Source organism: Carettochelys insculpta, chromosome 1, assembly GCF_033958435.1.
Source record: "Carettochelys insculpta isolate YL-2023 chromosome 1, ASM3395843v1, whole genome shotgun sequence".
Taxonomy (NCBI): domain Eukaryota; kingdom Metazoa; phylum Chordata; order Testudines; family Carettochelyidae; genus Carettochelys; species Carettochelys insculpta.
Window position 1 is genome coordinate 251,177,782 of NC_134137.1, and position 18,370 is coordinate 251,196,151.

At 45.4% G+C, this 18,370-nt stretch overlaps 1 protein-coding gene across 3 annotated transcripts in view; it reads left to right on the forward strand.

The window, feature by feature from the left end:
* The window catches only part of DNAI7 (dynein axonemal intermediate chain 7), a 51,866-nt gene that overhangs the window by 11,417 nt on the left and 22,079 nt on the right, over nucleotides 1–18,370 (forward strand). For 2 of the 3 annotated variants that reach the window (XM_075004521.1, XM_075004530.1), the window contains exons 2-6: nucleotides 1,660–1,753; nucleotides 4,188–4,313; nucleotides 7,748–7,849; nucleotides 8,517–8,661; nucleotides 16,630–16,767. In XM_075004521.1, coding sequence (XP_074860622.1) covers nucleotides 7,842–7,849; nucleotides 8,517–8,661; nucleotides 16,630–16,767 — 291 coding nt within the window. In that variant the 5' untranslated portion in view covers nucleotides 1,660–1,753; nucleotides 4,188–4,313; nucleotides 7,748–7,841. The remainder of the gene's footprint in view (nucleotides 1–1,659; nucleotides 1,754–4,187; nucleotides 4,314–7,747; nucleotides 7,850–8,516; nucleotides 8,662–16,629; nucleotides 16,768–18,370) is intronic. The other variant, XM_075004538.1, reaches the window with a different exon arrangement.

Below are 18,370 nucleotides of genomic sequence, written 5' to 3' on the forward strand. Positions count from 1 at the left end.
CTTCAAAGTAAGGAGTGCAGAGCACCTATACACATTAACTTTGAAGTTAAACTTCAAAGTAAGCCACGACTCCATTCCCGGGAATGGAGTAGTGACGCCTAGGTTAGTCTTTCTTACTTCGATGTTAACTTCAAAGTAAGGGAAAGCACGTGTAGACGCTCAGCAGGCTACTTCGAAGTAGCCCCTTACTACTACTAAGTTAACTTTAAAGTTAGTTTGTAGTGTCGACACATCCAGAAGAATCAAGTTGTATTGTCTGTAGTGCTGACTTACGATTGCAGTCAGTGAGAACCTTGTCTGAACAAACATGGAGTAAATAACGTCAAACCATACATTTATATCCCGTTTTAAGAATAGCGCTCACACATATCCCACAATGCACTGTGCATATTAATAGGGGAGTCATCCAGTGTTTGAGATCACATATTGTTTGCTGTTTAGATATGAGTTGTTCATTGTTGGGCTTTTAGATGTGCAGCAAAATATCAAAAATAATCAGGAGGGTTTTTTTTTACTTTGTGATTATAACATCGGGAGCCACAAAGAAGTCTTTCAAAGAGCCTGTGACTCCAGAGCTACAGGCTGCAGACCTCTGATCTAGTAACTATATATTTGAGAATGGTCAAGAGCACTGGCTGTTTAACTTAATATATTAATAGTAGTTTAATATTTTTTTCATTTTAAAGCTGTTTATGTAGATCATACTGTCTGGCGCTTTTGCTTGTTCCTCACAGTATGTTCCTCCACTTAGTGAACTCTGCCAGCAGAAACAAGGAAAACAGGACTCTGGGGAACTATTCTTTTGGAGGGCAGGGGAATAATAGTGGATTCTCAATTTAGTTCTCAGTCCGCTCTCAAGCCCATAAAACATATATGTTGTCAAGATCTATAATATATGCTGAGATACATCAGCTGGGTCTCTGTATGTAGTTAACTTTGCAATTATAGGGTTGCCATGTTTGGACTTTCAAAACATTAACAGAACCTGAGTTGGTAGATACTGATACAGATACACTCACTCTCAGGGGGTATCTTCTTTTTTTGAAAGGTCAGATATGTTAACCCTGCCCAATTATGATTATTCATTGGGCTTTTTTTTCCCCTAGTATAGTTTATATAATGGACCAAATTTTCCCATGCTGGTTCAAGTTGATTAAGGAGAATTTGGCCCAATATATGGAACTGTGTTTTCCTTTCTTTATATTCCTATGTCATTGTGGGAACTAGTGAAAATTAGAATAAATATATACATTCCCTGCTTTGATCATCTCCTAATTGTGCTCTTCTGTTAAAGAGCTGTGCCTGTGACTTTTCCTGTCTGCATGTTCTTTAAAACAATATTCTTTCTGCTTGCTTTCAAAAGTGAAAAATTTTGTGATGTCATATGAAAGATTTTTTAGTTCAAATAAAAAATCCAGCATCTCAATGCACTCATTTAATTAGTCTTGTTAACCACATTGCCCTGAGGATAGGGCTGGCTTAAACATTCATTTATTTTTGTGGGTTACAACAAATTTGTTCACTGGCATAATATCCTGTAGTATCTTTTGAACACAGAACTACATAAAAGACAGAAAGGATACTTTGAAATGCTACATTAGAGAAGAGTATAAAATTAATATTGACATTTAGTCTTCTTCAATTTATTGCCCATGTTAGGAGTCTGGTGAAAGTGGAGGTAAAAAGAAACTTAGCAAAGCAGAACGACTGAGATTACAGAAAGAAGAGGAAGATAGAAGATTGCAAGAGGAAGGTACAGTGCTCATTACTTTCAGGAAATGTGATTATACCAAATCACTAGTTAATTAGGCTGAGTGAAAATGATGACCATTAAGGAGCTCTGAATTCTCTTTCATTTCAGCAGGCTGATTTACTTGTGTTTCTCTGTTCTCATATAATGTTTGTGAAGGTCCTAAATAAGATTATTTTTTGGAGTTCCTGCATATCCTTCATCACAGTGTTCAAGCTCCTTTCCCATATACTATTTCCACTAGTTATTTTGCCCTCTGCCCTCTATAAATGTTTGGAATGGAAAGTGTATGATCACTGGGGAATTTTCTTTATCTCCCCTTTTGGTACTCTCCCAGCCAAGTAAAGCACAAGGGAGTAGAAAGGTGGGGGAACAGATTTCCTCTTTCCCACAATAAATTACTACAAAGAACAAGAAGTTCAGTGACTAGGACTTTTCTTAACCTAGATCAACAAAGTATGCCCAAATTGCCCACAACAGAGTCTTGATCTGTGGATTCAGATAGCAACAGACACTCTGTATTAATGTGAGGATTGCCTTACAAATAGCGATAAATATGATGCGGGCAAATTTAGCTACAACAGATCAGGAGAGGGATCTTGGAATTATAGTGGATAGTTCTCTGAAAACATCCACACAGTGCGCAGCGGCAGTCAGTAAAGCAAATAGGATGTTAGGAATAACTAAAAAAGGGATAGAAAATAAGACGAAGAATATCTTACTTCCCTTATATAAAACTATGGTACGCCTACATCTTGAGTACTGCGTGCAGATGTGGTCTCCTCACCTCAAAAAAGATATATTGGCATTAGAAAAGGTTCAGAAAAGGGCAACTAAAATGATTAAGGGTTTGGAACGAGTCCCATATGAGGAGAGGCTAGAGAGACTGGAATTTTTCAGTCTAGAAAAGAGGAGACTGAGGGGCGATATGATAGAGGTATATTAAATCATGAATGGTGTGGAGAAAGTGAATACAGAAAAGTTATTTACTTGTTCCCATAATATAAGAACTATAGGACACCAAATGAAATTAATGGGTAGCAGGTTCAAAACTAACAAAAGAAAGTTTTTTCCACACAACACACAGTCAACCTGTGGAACTCCTTACTAGAGGACGCTGTGAAGGCCAGGACTCTAACAGAGTTTAAAAAAGAGATCGATAAATATTTGGAGGTTAGGTCCATAGATGGCTGTTAGCAGGGGGTAAGGTCTGGTGACTAGCCTTTTGTTGAAGGCAGGAGATGGATAGCAGGAGACAAATCGCTTGATCATTGTCTTCAGTTCACCTCCTCTGGGGCACCTGGCATTGGCTACTGTCAGCAGACAGGATACTGGACTAGATGGATGTTTGGTCTGACCCAGTATGGGCGTTCTTATGTTCTAAATTAAAACATAGCCAGTACAGGCTGGTACTCAGGGTTGCATCTCTTAGAGTCATGTAATCATCAGAATCTCATCTATCATTTACAAAAAAAATTATCCATAATGACTGAGAAGAAGATATTGAAATGTGATTCTAATTTAGTTTGTGTAATGACACCTGTATGAATCTACAGAAACCTTGATACGATGCTTTGAGACATGAACTATTGCATGCATCTTGATGGGTTACTAACCCAAAGAGAATAGAGAACCTGGCAACATCACCTGAGCTGTGTATGGCAAGATGAGATAAGCAGACCACCAAATCAGATGGGCTGTGTCTACACTAGCATTCCTCTTTCAAAAGAGGCGTGCAAATGAGGTGCAGATTTACATATCTGGCACCTCATTTGCATATTCTTTCAAAAGAAGAAAAGCAGTGTAGACACAGCTGTTTCAGAAGTAAACCCCATCTTTGAAAGAACACTTCTTCCTAAAAAATAGGAAGAAGGGTTCTTTCAGAGATGGGGATTACTTTCAAAAGAGCCACGTCTACACTGCTTTCTTTTTTTCAAAAGAAGAATGTGCAAATAAGGTGCCAGATATGTAAATCTGTGCCTCATTTGCATTTTTGATTTCTCTTATTTGCATGTCTCATTCAAAAGAGGAATGATAGTGTAGACATAGCCATGGTGCTATTGTAATGAGGGGTTGGTGGGTGCTTCCTGGCTGCCACCTCTGCCTCTTATTGGTAGGTGGGAGAAGAGAAGTCTCCTACTATTTCTTCTTCTCATCCTGAGGGGGAACAGGACTCTGTTTCTGCTTCCCTGGAACTGTGGAAGTGGCACATCTGCCACCACAATTTCAAGTGGCGGTAGGTCCATGGGGAGGTCTGTGTGCAGGGAGCTATGGTTCGACTTTATCTGGTACTATGTCCAAACTTTATGGATTGAACCCATAATGGCCAACGTAGATTGGATGCTTACATCACCCATTCTTATTGTTATTTTGAAATGGAAATATTGATATGTTAGCTGGTTTATAAAAAGAGGCATCTCTTTTTATTAATACTCAGGATGTATATCGATAACGGATTTCTCATTCTTCAGAGGAAGCCCGTTTACGAGCTGAGCAAGAAGAAGCAGAGAGACTTGAAAAGGAAAGAATTATCCGAGAGGAGAGGGAAAGGCTTGAAGCAAAAGTTAGTACACAGCCATTATAAAAAGCAGCTATCACACACTGCAATTGCTTCTAAACTTTGTGTCAAATCATCATTGTTTTGTTATGAAAATGTGGGAATTTCTATCCATTTCCCCAAAGCGGAGGAAGAAGTGGAGGGAGGGGAGCTTTCCAGTATTCTTGGATCAAAACTAATATTGAAAACTCTAGCCATACTGCTTCAAAGTGTAACCATGTAATATCCACAAAATACATACACTAGCACAGTGCACTGGCTCAGCACCTAAATGACAGACTTCCCAGAAAAGCCAGTGGTGCTTAAGAAAATGTCTTGTTATGTGTCATTATATCCTCTAGGGTAATGGTCACACACTATTGTGTAAAAAAGTGCTCATGTGATAAAAGAAGATGTAAAAGCCGAGTCTTGCCTATGTCTGACCATTAAAACCCTCATGGTAGCCTTTGCCTGAGTAGAAATGTAATCTCTCTCCTGTCCAAATTCCAATCTGGTGATGTTGTTTTTCTATATTCCACACATGTATATTCAATTAGACATACTCATTTTCTCTCCTAAACTGCATGTAATATTGCTTTAGGCTGTGTAGTATTTCATTGTAGAAATCGTTGCACTTTAGTGTTAATTAAGATAGTTGCATTTATGTGTATGCATGTATGTGATGTAGTATAAAGGTTTACTGTTAGACACTTGGGATGATTAGGTCTCATTTGTGAAATTATGAATTATGTAAGACAATGCAAATTGGCACCAGTAAAAACACACTACTACCTATTCTGTGTATAACACATTTATCAGAACTTTTTTAAATAATATTTTCGCAAGTTTAACTTTTATAACTGTTCTTTTTCTTATATATATATCCTACATCTGTAAAGCTAGATTGTGTTTGTTGCTGTGGACACAGTTACCTCGGGCTCTGAGAAAGAAAAAGTGAACAAGCAGCACATTTTGAAAATTTCTAGAAATTGCCCCAAATAAATTTTCCATTCCATTGAAATGTCACAGTTTTAAGGTTTGAGATCTGGGAATCTGCCAGAGGCATGTGCAGTGTGTTCCACTGTAAAGCAAGAATAGATGGGTGGTGTTGGAGGTAGTGGTAATCAGCTTTCTTTAAAACAAATGGATGTGCCAAGCACTCTGCTACTCATAAGGTTGCCAGCACTTTATTTCATAAGTCAGGGAGTGTTTCCTCTCCACTCCTTCTTTTTATTATATTATTAGTAGTACTGCTGCCACTAATAATCAATAATCAGTACACATCTACAGTCAACAGGAGTATTTCTTGTTGCTGGGGTTTTGGCAGAAACTTTGAGGAGGGAGGCTATACCCTAGCACTACAGAGCCCTGGCCAGGCAGATCCCTTTTCTGTCCCTTCAGTGTAGCTCCAAGAGACAAAGCCTGTCCACTTGCTTTGCCAGAAAGAGCCGGCTCAGGGAGAGCACACAGGGCTGTACTCAAAGGCTGGAGTCAGCAGAAGCCCTGTCCACTGACTCTTGAGTGCAGCCTTATCTCTGTCCCTAAGCAGTATTGAAGGGTTAGGGTCAGGAGGGGAGTGGAAGGGTACACCCATGAGTAGGTGGCCTTTCTGCTGGACAGCGCACTCTGCAGACTTCACCGCTTGATTGCAGTGTGTTTGATTTCCTTGAACAACACTAAAGGAACACAGTAGAGGAGTGAAATATGCAACCGTGAATACTGGCCCCCACTGTTAAAAATGAGGGGTAAAAGATGTTCCGTATGGATGTAGTATGGGACAAGCAATTTTCTATTTAAATAAAGGACTTCCCTTGTCATACAAGACTATTACAGACTGCTGCAACCCTGTCTCCTACAGCAGAGGTCAGCAACCCCTGGTATGGGTGCCAAGAGTGGCACATGAGCCGATTTTTATCAGCGAGTGAAGTGGGAGCTCAGCCCCGCCCCTCCCCGCCCCTGGGAGCTTGTTCAAAGCCTGTGGATTAAAGTAAAGACCTGCTAGTGCTGCCAACCACCATCTAAATGATAAAGCTCTGCCTCTTAATTTATTTATTAATGAAGCTGTTGTAAGTAGGACTGTTAGTGACTTTAAAAGTATCACCAGCACTTGGACTGTACATAAAGGTCAAATGGTCAAATTTTGGCTCTCCACCTCAGAAAGGTTGCTGACCCCTGTTCTACAGACTCATCCAAAGGAGTGATCAAAGGCGCTTACCCTCTATGTAGTGAAAACAGGTGCAGAAAATGGAGGCTACCATGTAAGGCACTCAGCCATATGACCAGGGCAGAACTAACCCTGGTGGATTAACAGGGATTTTCCATGTTGCAAATGTAAGGGCCATGAAACTGGTTGTAGGACATGTGTGTTGGAGTGAGAAGCCAGTGGAAGGAATTGTTATCATAGCCCTGAGAGGAAGCAAAGAGGAACCTGCTTGAACACAGGGTTCACTGGAATGGGACATATGGGTGTTACTGAGCAGGGTAATTGCCTGCCATACTTTGTTCCTACTGTGTTTAGGGTGTAACCGGACTTAGTAAATACATTTTTTTGACTAAACAAGATAATAACGAGGTTATATCTGATTCATCATGGATTTCTAAACCAAAAGGAAACAATCCCTACATACCCTGAGTTTTGGTTAACTGCTTCTGCCAAAGGAGCAATAATTTTGTCTGTTCTGTTCTTCTGGCCCAATGTAATTTTTGGTAGGAGAGTATACATTTAGGAGGAAAGAAAAACATTTTCCTGCTCAGATTTTTTTTTAATTGTTTACTCTTTGAAGCTGCTGAGAGGTTTAGAATATAAGATGTGAGCTAGAAAGTTTTTACAAATAATTCATTTTGGTAGACCTTTTCCATATTTTTTTTGCAAAATGTCAAAATGTTTTTTTTTAAAAGAAAGGAGAGTTTTGCTTCCTTTCTTTTATGAAAAATACCACTGTCTCTTGTTTCATTTTTTTTCTAAGTCAGAAAATATTCCTTACCCAATCTTGCTTGTCCTTCCACCACTTCCCAAACAAACAAAACAAAAAATAAAAAGCATGCAAACAAAACATTCACCAGAAATTTGTAGCAAAAAAATTGTATTGCAAAATTTTCATGGAAAATATATTTACCTTTTTGACGAGCTGTCATTAGAAGTAGTCCTAGCAGTGATAGTGGGAGCACAGTGCAAATGAGACAATAAGAACGATGTGACAAATCTCATTTAATATATAACTCAGCAGTTCATGACATGTCATCACCCCATGAATATTCTCTGTGATAAAACATTGCTAATTTTCTGCAATCTCTTGGATGAAAAGTGACATGAAAATCAAGATACTGTATCATGAAAATTTGGATTATGTTTAATATTAATAAATTGTCCATTTAATAGAACTGGGTATGTTTTACTCTAAAGTAATTTATAAAAATTACACTGAATAGTAAATTTTCTATACCTGGTTATATAATAACAGGATCAAGAGCGGAGAGGGACTGAACTTGCAGAACTCCATTTGTTAGAAGAGAATTTTTTGTCTGCAAGTCAATGGAAAGCAGATTATAGAGCACATGCCAAGGTAAGATTACTTTCCAAAATATCCACATAAAATCACACAGGTTTGACCAAGAAGAGACTTTTAGATGATCTTGAGCTCTTGATCAGAAAATTATTCCCTCGTTTTCTATAAGTGCTTTGTTCATTCTAATTTTAAACAAAAAACACTACTACATTAGTCAAAAACACTTCTATGGAGAGTGGGCAGAGCCTGCGCAGGCGAGTCAGGGATGATGGAAGTCAGGATACGGAGGTGTATTGGCTGAATTACAGGAAGAAAACTGCATAACTTGAAAGCTATGTACTACTGCTAGACAAAAACAACTTTAAAATGCAGTTTAAACTTAGGGTATATAGCAGTAATTTAGCTTTAAAGTATGTTAAAAATCCCTCAGATGAGCCATGAAACTGAGAATTAATGTCTTTACATAAGAACATGAGAACATAAGAATGGCCATACTGGGTCAGACCAAAGGTCCATCCAGCCCAGCATCCCATCTGCCGACGGTGGCCAATGCCAGGTGCCCCAGAGAAGGAGAACAGAAGACAATGATCAAGTGATTTATCTCCTGCCATCCATCTCCTGCCCTTGTTCTGAAGGCTAGGGCACCATACTTTATCCCTGGCTAATAGCCATTTATGGACCTAACCTGCAAAAATTTATTGAGCTCTTTTTTAAACCCTAATAGAGTCCTGGCCTTCACAGCCTCCTCCGGCAAGGAGTTCCACAGGTTGACTGTGCGCTGTGTGAAGAAAAATTTCCTTTTATTAGTTTTGAACCTACTACCCATCAATTTCATTAGGTGTCCCCTAGTTCTTGTATTATGGGAAAAGGTAAATAATTTTTCTATATTCACTTTCTCCACACCATTCATGATTTTATATACCTCTATCATATCGCCCCTCAATCGCCTCTTTTCCAAACTGAAAAGTCCCAGTCTCTCTAGCCTCTCCCCATATGGGACCCGTTCCAAGCCCCTAATCATCTTAGTCGCCCTTTTCTGAACCTTTTCTAATGCCAATATATCTTTTTTGAGGTGAGGAGACCACATCTGCACGCAGTACTCAAGATGTGGGCGTACCATAGTTTTATATAGGGGAAGTATGATATCTTTTGTCTTATTATCGATCCCTTTTTTAATAATTCCTAACATCCTATTTGCCTTACTAACTGCCGCTGCACACTGCGTGGATGTCTTCAGAGAACTATCCACTATAACTCCAAGATCCCTTTCCTGATCTGTCGTAGCTAAATTTGACTCCATCATGTAGTACGTGTAATTTGGGTTATTTTTTCCTACATGCATTACCTTACACTTACCCACATTAAATTTCATTTGCCATTTTGCTGCCCAATCACTCAGTTTGCTGAGATCTTTTTGTAGTTCTTCACGATCTGTTTAAGTCTAATGTGTGAAGAACTGGAAATATAAGTGAAAGATTCCAAACAATTCCATCCTATAGGAGTGGGGTGGCCAAATTTACTGATCCTCTGAGCTGTATATGAAGACTGTCATAAGTCTGAGACCTGGGGTGCACCTGCCAGGGCTCAGGGCTTCAGCCCCCCTGGGGAGTGCTGGCTGCACTTTGGGGTTTCAGCCAGACTGAAGCCTCAACCCCACCACCCTGCTGCAAGGCAGAGGTCCTGAGGTCCACCACCAGTCTCGTAGAGGGAGAATATGGGGGTGGGAGGATGTGCGGGGCTCTGCAAACAACACTTTAACTATGAAACAGCCACACATGGCTCACGAGCCATCAATTGGCCACAAGTACTATATTGGACACGAGCAGATTCACTTAATGGCTCTTGGGTCCTTAATTAAGTGGTTTATTTTTTGGAAAATAATGGAAAATGTACATGCTTCATTGAAATGATTTTATTTTTAAAAAATAATGTTATTTATATAAAGTTAATTTTTTCAGATTTCTTAAAAATAGGGATTTTTCTGTTTAGGGTTTGAGTTTGGGGGTTCTTTTTCCGTAATTTTTTAAATTGGGAATTCCATCACGTTTATTTTTTCATCCCTATAAACCCTTATTATTCACTGGCCGTGTCTACACTAGCCCATAGGAATAAGGGGACTTTGAAGTAGGCGGGGTCCTTTCGAAAAGGAGCCCTGTCGGGACGAGCCGCGTGGCGGCGAGGCGCGTCAATTTCGAAGTGCCGCGGCCGCCCGCATGCTAATGAAGCGCTGAATATGTATTTCAGCGCTTCATTAGTAAATTTCGAAATGGCCATTTGATGGCAATTTTGAAGTTTGGGGCTAGTGTAGACGGGGCCACCGTGTTGTAACACAAAAGGTCTATAATGAATTTGTTTTCCAACCACATTTCTTCCATCTTTTCAAACCTTGAGCATAGATTTAGCTACACTAAAACAGAGCACTGCTCTAAATTTCTCTGTATTAACTCTTTTCTGTAAGGTTTATTGAGAAGCAAACCTATTCCAAGTTAATCTTATTTTTTGGCTCATCTTGGTTCAGTCTCTTTCAACATTTGCTCACTTATTTCAGTTTTGAGGACTGTACTAGATTTGGTGATTCTGTCTCTTTTCTGTTTAGTTATAAGTGAAGCAATGCCATTTCAGGCACATCCCATTTTCCTGGCACAACCAAATCATTACGTGGCTTTGAGTTATGATGATCAGAAGTTGCATGCTGAATTTGGTCGTTCTAACTCTTACCATTTAGGAGACGTTCTTAATCAAACAGACAAATGCTCTAAAATATATAGTAGATCAGGCAATGCCTGATCATTAAGTTTTTGGTGTATTTGTTTCCAAAACAGGTTAAATTAAATTTCAAAATGCATTACATTTCTCTGGCTACGTCTACACTAGCACACTACGTCGAAGTAGCCTTTTTCGAAGTAAGAGCATCTTACTTACTTACGAAATAGGCCACTTCGACACGTTTCGTCTACACGTCCTCCAGTGCTGATGCTGTTGATGTTCAATGTTGAAGTAGAGACGGGGAACTTTGAAAGGAGCCGGCCCGGAAGGAAATGCAGTTCATCCACACACACAAGTGCTCCCCGTCGAAATAAGGGGCCAGCAAAGCCCGCGGACTGGGTCACAGGCTGGACTAGCCCTTCCGGGTCAACAGCAAGCCGCTCCTTTAAAAGGCCCCTCCCAGACACACCCAGCCTGCACAGCGCAAGGTCTGCAGAGCAGTAGCCACTCGCTCGCAGACCAAGTCACAGTAGCTATGGACACCCAGCAGCAGCAGCAGGAAGAGGAGGCCCTCCAGGTAGTCATCCAGGGGGCAAGCGCCCTGCTAGGTGCTGCCCGGGAGGCCACCCAGTGGTTCCTGCCAGAGGAGCCCTCCCCAGAGGCAGACGGGGATGTCCCTGATCACCGGGCTCCCCTCTTCCTCCCCGGCCGGCTGCTCCCCGCCTCTGGAGCTACCCCACCAGCTCCAAGTGGCGGGAGCAGTTCGTCATGCGGGAGTGGGACGCTGACATGTGGCTCCGGAACTTCTGCATGCACCGGCAGACCTTTCTCGAGCTCTGCCAGTGGCTCACCCCAGCACTGAGGCACCACAACACCCGGATGCGGCGCGCCCTCCCCTTCGAGAGGAGGGTCCAATAGCCATCTGGAAGCTGGCCACTCCAGACAGCTATTGTTCCGTGGAACACTAGTTTGGAGTGGGGAAGGCCACGGTCGGGGCCGTCGTCATGGAGGTAAGGAGGCCCGGGCATGCACCCACTGGGGCGGGGGGGGTGGGATGCCAGGTGTGGGGCTGGGGAGGGAGGGGCTGGGTATGGGGCTGGGGAGGGAGGGGCTGGGCGGGGGGATACCCGGGGAGGTGCCTGGGAGAGGGGCCTGGGGGAAGGGCCCTGGGGCACCCTGCACAGCCTCATGGGTGCCTGTGTTCCCTCCCCACAGGTGGTCCATGCGCTTAACGCCATGCTGCTCCAGAGGGTCGTCCGACTCAGGGACCTGGACGCAGCTGTCACCAGATTTGCCTCCATGGGGTTCCTGAACTGCTTTGGGGCCCTGGATGGGACCCACATCCTCATCTGCGCCCTGGACCACAGCAGAGGAAGATACATAAACCCCAGGGGCTACCACTCCATGGTCCTGCAGGCCATGGTGTACAGTCGGGGCCGCTTCCAGGACGTGTACGTGGGCTGGCCCGGCTGCATACACGATGCCCATGTTTTTAGGAACTCGGGCCTGTGCAGCCGGCTGGAGGTGGGGACCTACATCCCCCAGAGGGATCTCCCTGTGGGGGACACCACCATGCCCCTCTGCCTCGTGGCAGATGCAGCCTACCCCCTCCAGCCCTGGCTCATGTGCCCGTATACTGGCCACCTCAATGCCAGCCAGGAGCGGTTCAACGCCCACCTGAACCACGCCTGCCAGGTGGTGGAGAGGATATTCGGCCATTTGAAGGGCCGCTGGCGGTGCCTTCTTGCCCGACTGGACGTCAGCCTCCAAAACATCCCCCAGGTTGTGGGCACGTGCTGCACGCTCCACAACATCGTTGAGAGCAAGGGGGAGGCTTTTGTCCAGGGGTGGATGGTCGACACCGGCACGGGCTTCCCCCAGCGGGCCGCCGCACCCAGCTGCCAGGCCCACCATGATGGGGTATGGGTCCGCGAGGCCCTGTGGGCCCACTTCGATCAGGCAGACCCCTGAGCACCTCCCTGGCCTTCCCCAGAAGACCCCCCCCGCACACAGCCTGCACTGCCCGTACACCGCCCCCAACACCCGCATGCCACCCCCTCAACAAGCACACACCTCCAGCTTTTTTGAAAATAAAACCTTTTTTTTTCTGAAAACTGCTAACTTGTTTTGTTCACAACAGAAATTGCAACCAGTATACAAAAAGGGGGACAACTATATACATGGGGGCCTGGCGGATGGCTCAGCTGTTGGCCCATCAGTCTGGGGTGGGGGTAGAGGGGCGCAACCCCCGGTGGGCACGGCTCGCGACTGCCCCCCGTGTCTGCGGTCCCTGGCGTGGCTGGCTGCGGGCTGGGAGGACCGGCAAGTACGGCCGGGATGCCTCCACTGGCTGGTCTTCAGCCCCAGTGGGCTCTGTGGAGCTTTTAGGCGGCGAGGTGGGTGGGGCGGCAGGCGGCGCTGCAGGTGGCGAGGCAGATGGGGCGGCAGGCGGTGAGGCAGGGGGGGCCTCAGGTGGAGTGGTGGGGAGGGCGGCCCGGAGGGCAGTGGGGGGCGGGAGCCGGGCGACGGCCTCCCGGATCAACCCGGCTATGTCCCGGAAGACCCCCATGAAGTCCTCCCATGCCTCCCACCACTGGGTGGACTCCTCCCGGTTGAAGCGGAGTCTCTCCTCTGCCACCTCCATCTGCCACCGGAGAGCTGCCAGGAGCTGGGGATCCACAGGGGCCATCCCCAGAGTCCGGTGGTGGCAGGACCATCCCACTGCCCTTGGGGGTGTCTCCAGGTGCTGGCCATGGCTGACCTCCGGCAGGCTGTCAGGGATGACGGAGGATGCCTGGCTGCCTGGGGCATCGGATGCTGCAGCTGCAGAGAGGGAGTGGAAGGCTGTTAGTACAGTGCCCTGGCCTGTGGCCTGTGGCCCGTTCCCCCAGCCCCCTCCTGGGTGCGGGGTCTCCATCCCCGTCGGTGGGTGTGATGTCTCTGTTGGCTGTTGCCATAGCATTGTCCCCCCACCCCCGGGGTTAAGGCTGAGTGCTGTCCATGGGTGCGGGTGCTGACAGGCACTGATGGCCGTGCCGCCATCCTGGGACCATACTGTGGCTGGGCGTTTGCGGGTTGGGATCTGCTGGGGGTGTGTGAGGCTCCCAGTCATGTTTGGTGCCCCCACCCCCTGGCCCGTGGGTGTGTGCTCTGTGGAGTATGTACCTGACCGTCCATTGCCGTGGTTGGGGGAGGCCTGGTGGGCGGATGCCCGGCTGGTGCTCCAGGAGGGAAGGTCAATAAGGAGCCCCTCCTCCTCGCTGCTGAACCCCTCCTCCGCTGTCCCGAGGGGGGGCTCCTCGGGTGGGCCCCAGGGTGCGGGGCTGGCCTCCGGGCCGGACTGGGGCTCCAAGGCCTGCTGGGGCTCGTCGGCCGTGGTGTCAAGGGTGGCTGTGGGGGAGGAGATATCCCGGGGGCCCAGGATGGCCCTGAGCTCCCTGTAATAGGGGCAAGCTGCTGGGGCGGCCCCAGACTGTCTGGCAGAGTCCTGGGCCCAGGCGTACCCCTGCCAAACTCCTTCACCTTAGTCCAGACGTGATCCGGAGTGCAGGCAGGGTGACCCCCGGCAGCCAGGCCCTCAGACAGTCGGGCGAACGCTTCTGCATTCCGCTGCTTGCTCCCCATCACATGGAGTACCTCCTCTTCACCTCAGAACCCCAGAAGGTCTCGGAGCTCAGCCTCCAACCAGGAGGGGCCCTGCCTCTTTTTGGCCCCCCGCTTGGCTGCTGGGGATGCCTGGGTCCCCTCAGGAGGGGAGCCCTGGGGGTGCTCTGGGGACTGGCTCGATGTCATGGCGCTGGTTAGAGGGGTCAGGGTCTGTAGAGGGCGTGCAGGGTTAGCACGTGCATGTGCTGCTGCCTGCATGCTCTCAGCTTCCTGCCACAGGAAATCCGGGTCCGTGGTGCTTTAAAGGCTGCTGCGCGCGGGGACCATAGAGCCCCTCAGGGGCGGGACAGAGCGTCTCAACCCCTCAGCTGATGGCCGCCATGGAGGACCCTGCTATTTCGAAGTAGCGGGACGCGGATCGTCTACACACAACCTATTTCGACATTAAACGTCGAAGTAGGGCGCTATTCCCATCTTCTCAATGGGAATAGCAATTTCGACATCTCGCCGCCTAATGTCGATTTCAACATTGAAATAGCACACGGCATGTGTAGACACGACGGGTGCTATTTCGACGTTGTGCTGGCTACTTCAGATGCGCCCTCCTTCCCCCACCCATCCACTTTATGATGCTGCTATCGGATAAAGTTAAGGTTGTTTGTGTGCCCTAATTCTGAATTTCAGTTTCTTGCCATCTTTGGATTTTTTATTTTGTTTACCAAAATTGGTTTTCTACTGAAGACAGCTGGTTACTTTAGTACCCTTGAGACCAATAGGAGTTACCAGTCATTTTGAAAGAGGACCATTTTTTGTAGAATTCTCCTAAAATGATTATTCAGCCTACACCAAAGGAATAATTTTCAGTTGTGAAAAATAATAATAAAATGAGATGATTAGTCTTTAAAAAATTATTCAAGTGTCTCATGCCCACAGCTTCACTGAGTTTTAACTTTATGGGAAGTATTAATAGTTGTTTTTTTTTAATTGTGATGAATATTTACACCACAGAAAATTTTAATTCAAAGTGCTAAATTTCTGAAATGTCCCATTTACTTGTAAATTCTGAGAAAATACATTCTATACGCAAAGGCAAAAGTGTTTTAATTTTGGAAATTGTTTATTATGCGTAATAAAAAGGTTGAATACTTAACTTTAAGTGCAAAACTTAGTTCACACCTGTCTATGGATCTCTAACAGATTGCTCTGTAATGCCTGGGTCTATTTAGTGTTCTCAATCCTCACATTTTATGATCATTCACATTTCATCAAAATTGCAAAAAATTAAATGATTTTGTCATGATTGAGTGCTGTTTTAATATATAATGCTTACTAAATTTATAGATGGTGTTTTAAAAAGTGCTTATTTTTGCTCCCCCCGGAGTCAGTGGGAATTTGACTGTTGACTTTAGTAGAAGTACAGCCAGGCTAAGGCTTAGCGATTTAAAATTCCATCTTAAGTCTTTATGGTGGTTTATAACCATCATCTAATTGTCACAACACTCACTGAAGCAGCTTTTATTATGATCCTTATTTTACAAATGGGGAAACAGAGAGAGATTTTTGGCACCATGGAGTGAGTCAAGACTGAAGGTCATGCAGGGAGTGATGGATGAAAATGGGCTTAGGTTTCAGGCTTGGCCGATGCTGAGGCTGTGGCCACACTTGGCCAAAACTCCGAAATTGCCATGCTAATGGCCAAATTGAAGAATATTAATGAGGTGCTGAATTGAATATTCATCACCTCATTAAAATGAGCATGCTTCCGGCCACAGCGCTTCGAAAGCACTGCTTTCGAACGCGTGCGGCTCGGTGTGGCTACACGGGAGTCCTTTTCGAAAGGACCCTGCACATTTCGAAATCCCCTTATGCCTGTCAACTGAGACAAATAAGAGGATTTCAAAATGTGCAGGGTCCTTTCAAAAAGGACCCCCGTGTAGCCGCGCTGAGCTGCACGCGTTTGAAAGCGGCGCTTTTGAAGCGCTGCAGCTGGAAGCTTGCTAATACTAATGAGTCGCTCAATATTTAATTCAGCGCCTCATTAGTATTCTTCGATTTGGCCATTAGCATGGCCATTTCAAAGTTTTGGCCAAGTGTGGCCACAGCCTGAGGGTTGGGTTTATCATTCCCAACTCAAGGAGACATACTCGCAGAAGCTGTTGTTGAGCTAGTCCGCTCAAAATTGTCGTGTAGCTCCACTAGCACAGCCATAATATTGGGCTAGCTGCCTAAGTATGTATCCAAATGGTCTGCATGGAGTTGTGTTCGAAGTGACTAGCTTCTTCTGCTGCTACTAATGCTACTACAGGAATGCTACACTCTTGCACACTAGCTCTACAAGAACTAGCACAAGTATCCTTCTTTGAGGTACAAATGTAGATATACCTCCAAATTATTGTGTTTTATCACTCAACCACATATACTTCTCTCTCGAAACCCTTCTACTTTGTATTGTAATTATGAAGTTTTGAGGTATTTGTACCTATGATGTTTAGATTTATTTTTCTTCTTCTTAAAAAACACTTTAGTGGGAGCAATACATGCAATGTGATGGGAGTCCTGACCCAGCTGTGCCCCAAGAAATTAATACTTTCATGACCTTGTGGCAAGAAAGTAAAAATGAGGATATTGAGTTTGTGATCAAGAAAGGAAACCAAGTGCTAAATGTAAGTGTTAAAATGATATTTCTAAGGTTCTTGGTTACCAGCAGCTTACAATCTGCAAAATGATCCTGTCTGCCCTTTTGGTTGTTTGCCTATAATTGATCATCATCCTTATGATCTTTAATTTTTGTGTGGTGTTTTCCTCTGATATGCTGGCTTTACTTTTCTGCAGTATACATTTATTATTAGGAAACAAGGAATATGAAACCATTGGTCCAAAAGTCTAGCATCCTACCTTGCAGGAGTTCATGTCTCTGAGTGTATGCAGTAAGGTTAATAAGGAACAATGCTTGTGTATTTAGCTGTGGACCCAATCAAAATTCTGCATTGAAATAGCCTTCCAAAGTGACAAAAGTTTCATCAAGCCCAGATCTAAACATTGCCTACAATCTAAATACTGTTCAAATAGTGCAGTAATTCTGATACACAGATAACTTTATATTTAACATTTTAGAAGGAAAAATATCAGTGGTATCAAAACTTTTTCACAGAACAGCTGGTCACATCACACAGAACACAAGTGTTCCACCGAACACAGTTTGGGAAAAGCTGATCTAACTAATTTAGAATTGTTTTACCTGGTATCAGCAATTCAGTTTCTTTCTGAACCTTTAGAGCAAACTGCTTATGCTCAGAAGCTTGGTATTGTCTAGACCTTCATTATACCCGTTCACTGTGTTTGACTCCTGCTGTGGTCATACTGGCTGCCTCTACGCTTGCAAGTACATTCGGCAAATCAGGTCCTCTTTTGAAAGGGCATGCAGCTCGTTTACACACAAAACGTGCTCTTTCGATCCGAAATCGAAATAAGTGGGAGCTGTTCATGAAAGAGTTCCTCCAATCCTGTAATAGGAGGAACTCCCCCTTTCAGAAGAGTCTTTCAAAGATACGTGCATAGACATTCCGCAGGCCACTCTTTCGAAAGAGCAGTCCTCCATGGCGCCGGCCAGCTGGCGTGCAGAGATCTCTTGACCAGCGGCAGTGGAGCTCTGTGCAAGCTGTGTCTGACCACATTTAAAGCTGCACAGATCCTGCAACCCGGTGGCAGGAAACTGTGAGCGTGCTAGGATCAACAAACCCATGTGCTCCCACAGCACATCCTCTGTGCAGCCCCAGAGCAGCAACCAGCACAGATGGCCAGCAGCCAGCTACCCCAGAAGCCCCAGGGCCCCCCATCAGAGCCCTCACAGGACTCTGGGCAGCCCCCAAAAAAGGGCACCCTTGTGGACCAAGCCCAAGCTGAGAGACTTGCTCGGCTCTGGAAGAAGGAGGCAGTCCTAAAGGAGATGGGGGAAAGCAGCAGAATGCGTCTGCATTTGCCTGACTTGCCAAAGGGCTGTCTGCCTGAGGCCACCCTGTCTGCACCCCAAACCAAGTACACAGCAAGGTGAAGGAGCTGCAGCAGGGATATGCCCAGGCCTGGGACTCTGCTGGCCACTCCCTGCCACACCCTGCTTCCTGGAGACAGCAGCGGATGAGCCACATCCCCGGGATGAGGAGGATCCCCAACCCGCAGAACGCCCCACACACCTGGAGCCAGAGGATGCCACCAAGGTCTCGAGTGATGAGGGGGACCTCGTGATCGAGCTCCCATCCCAGTTGTTGA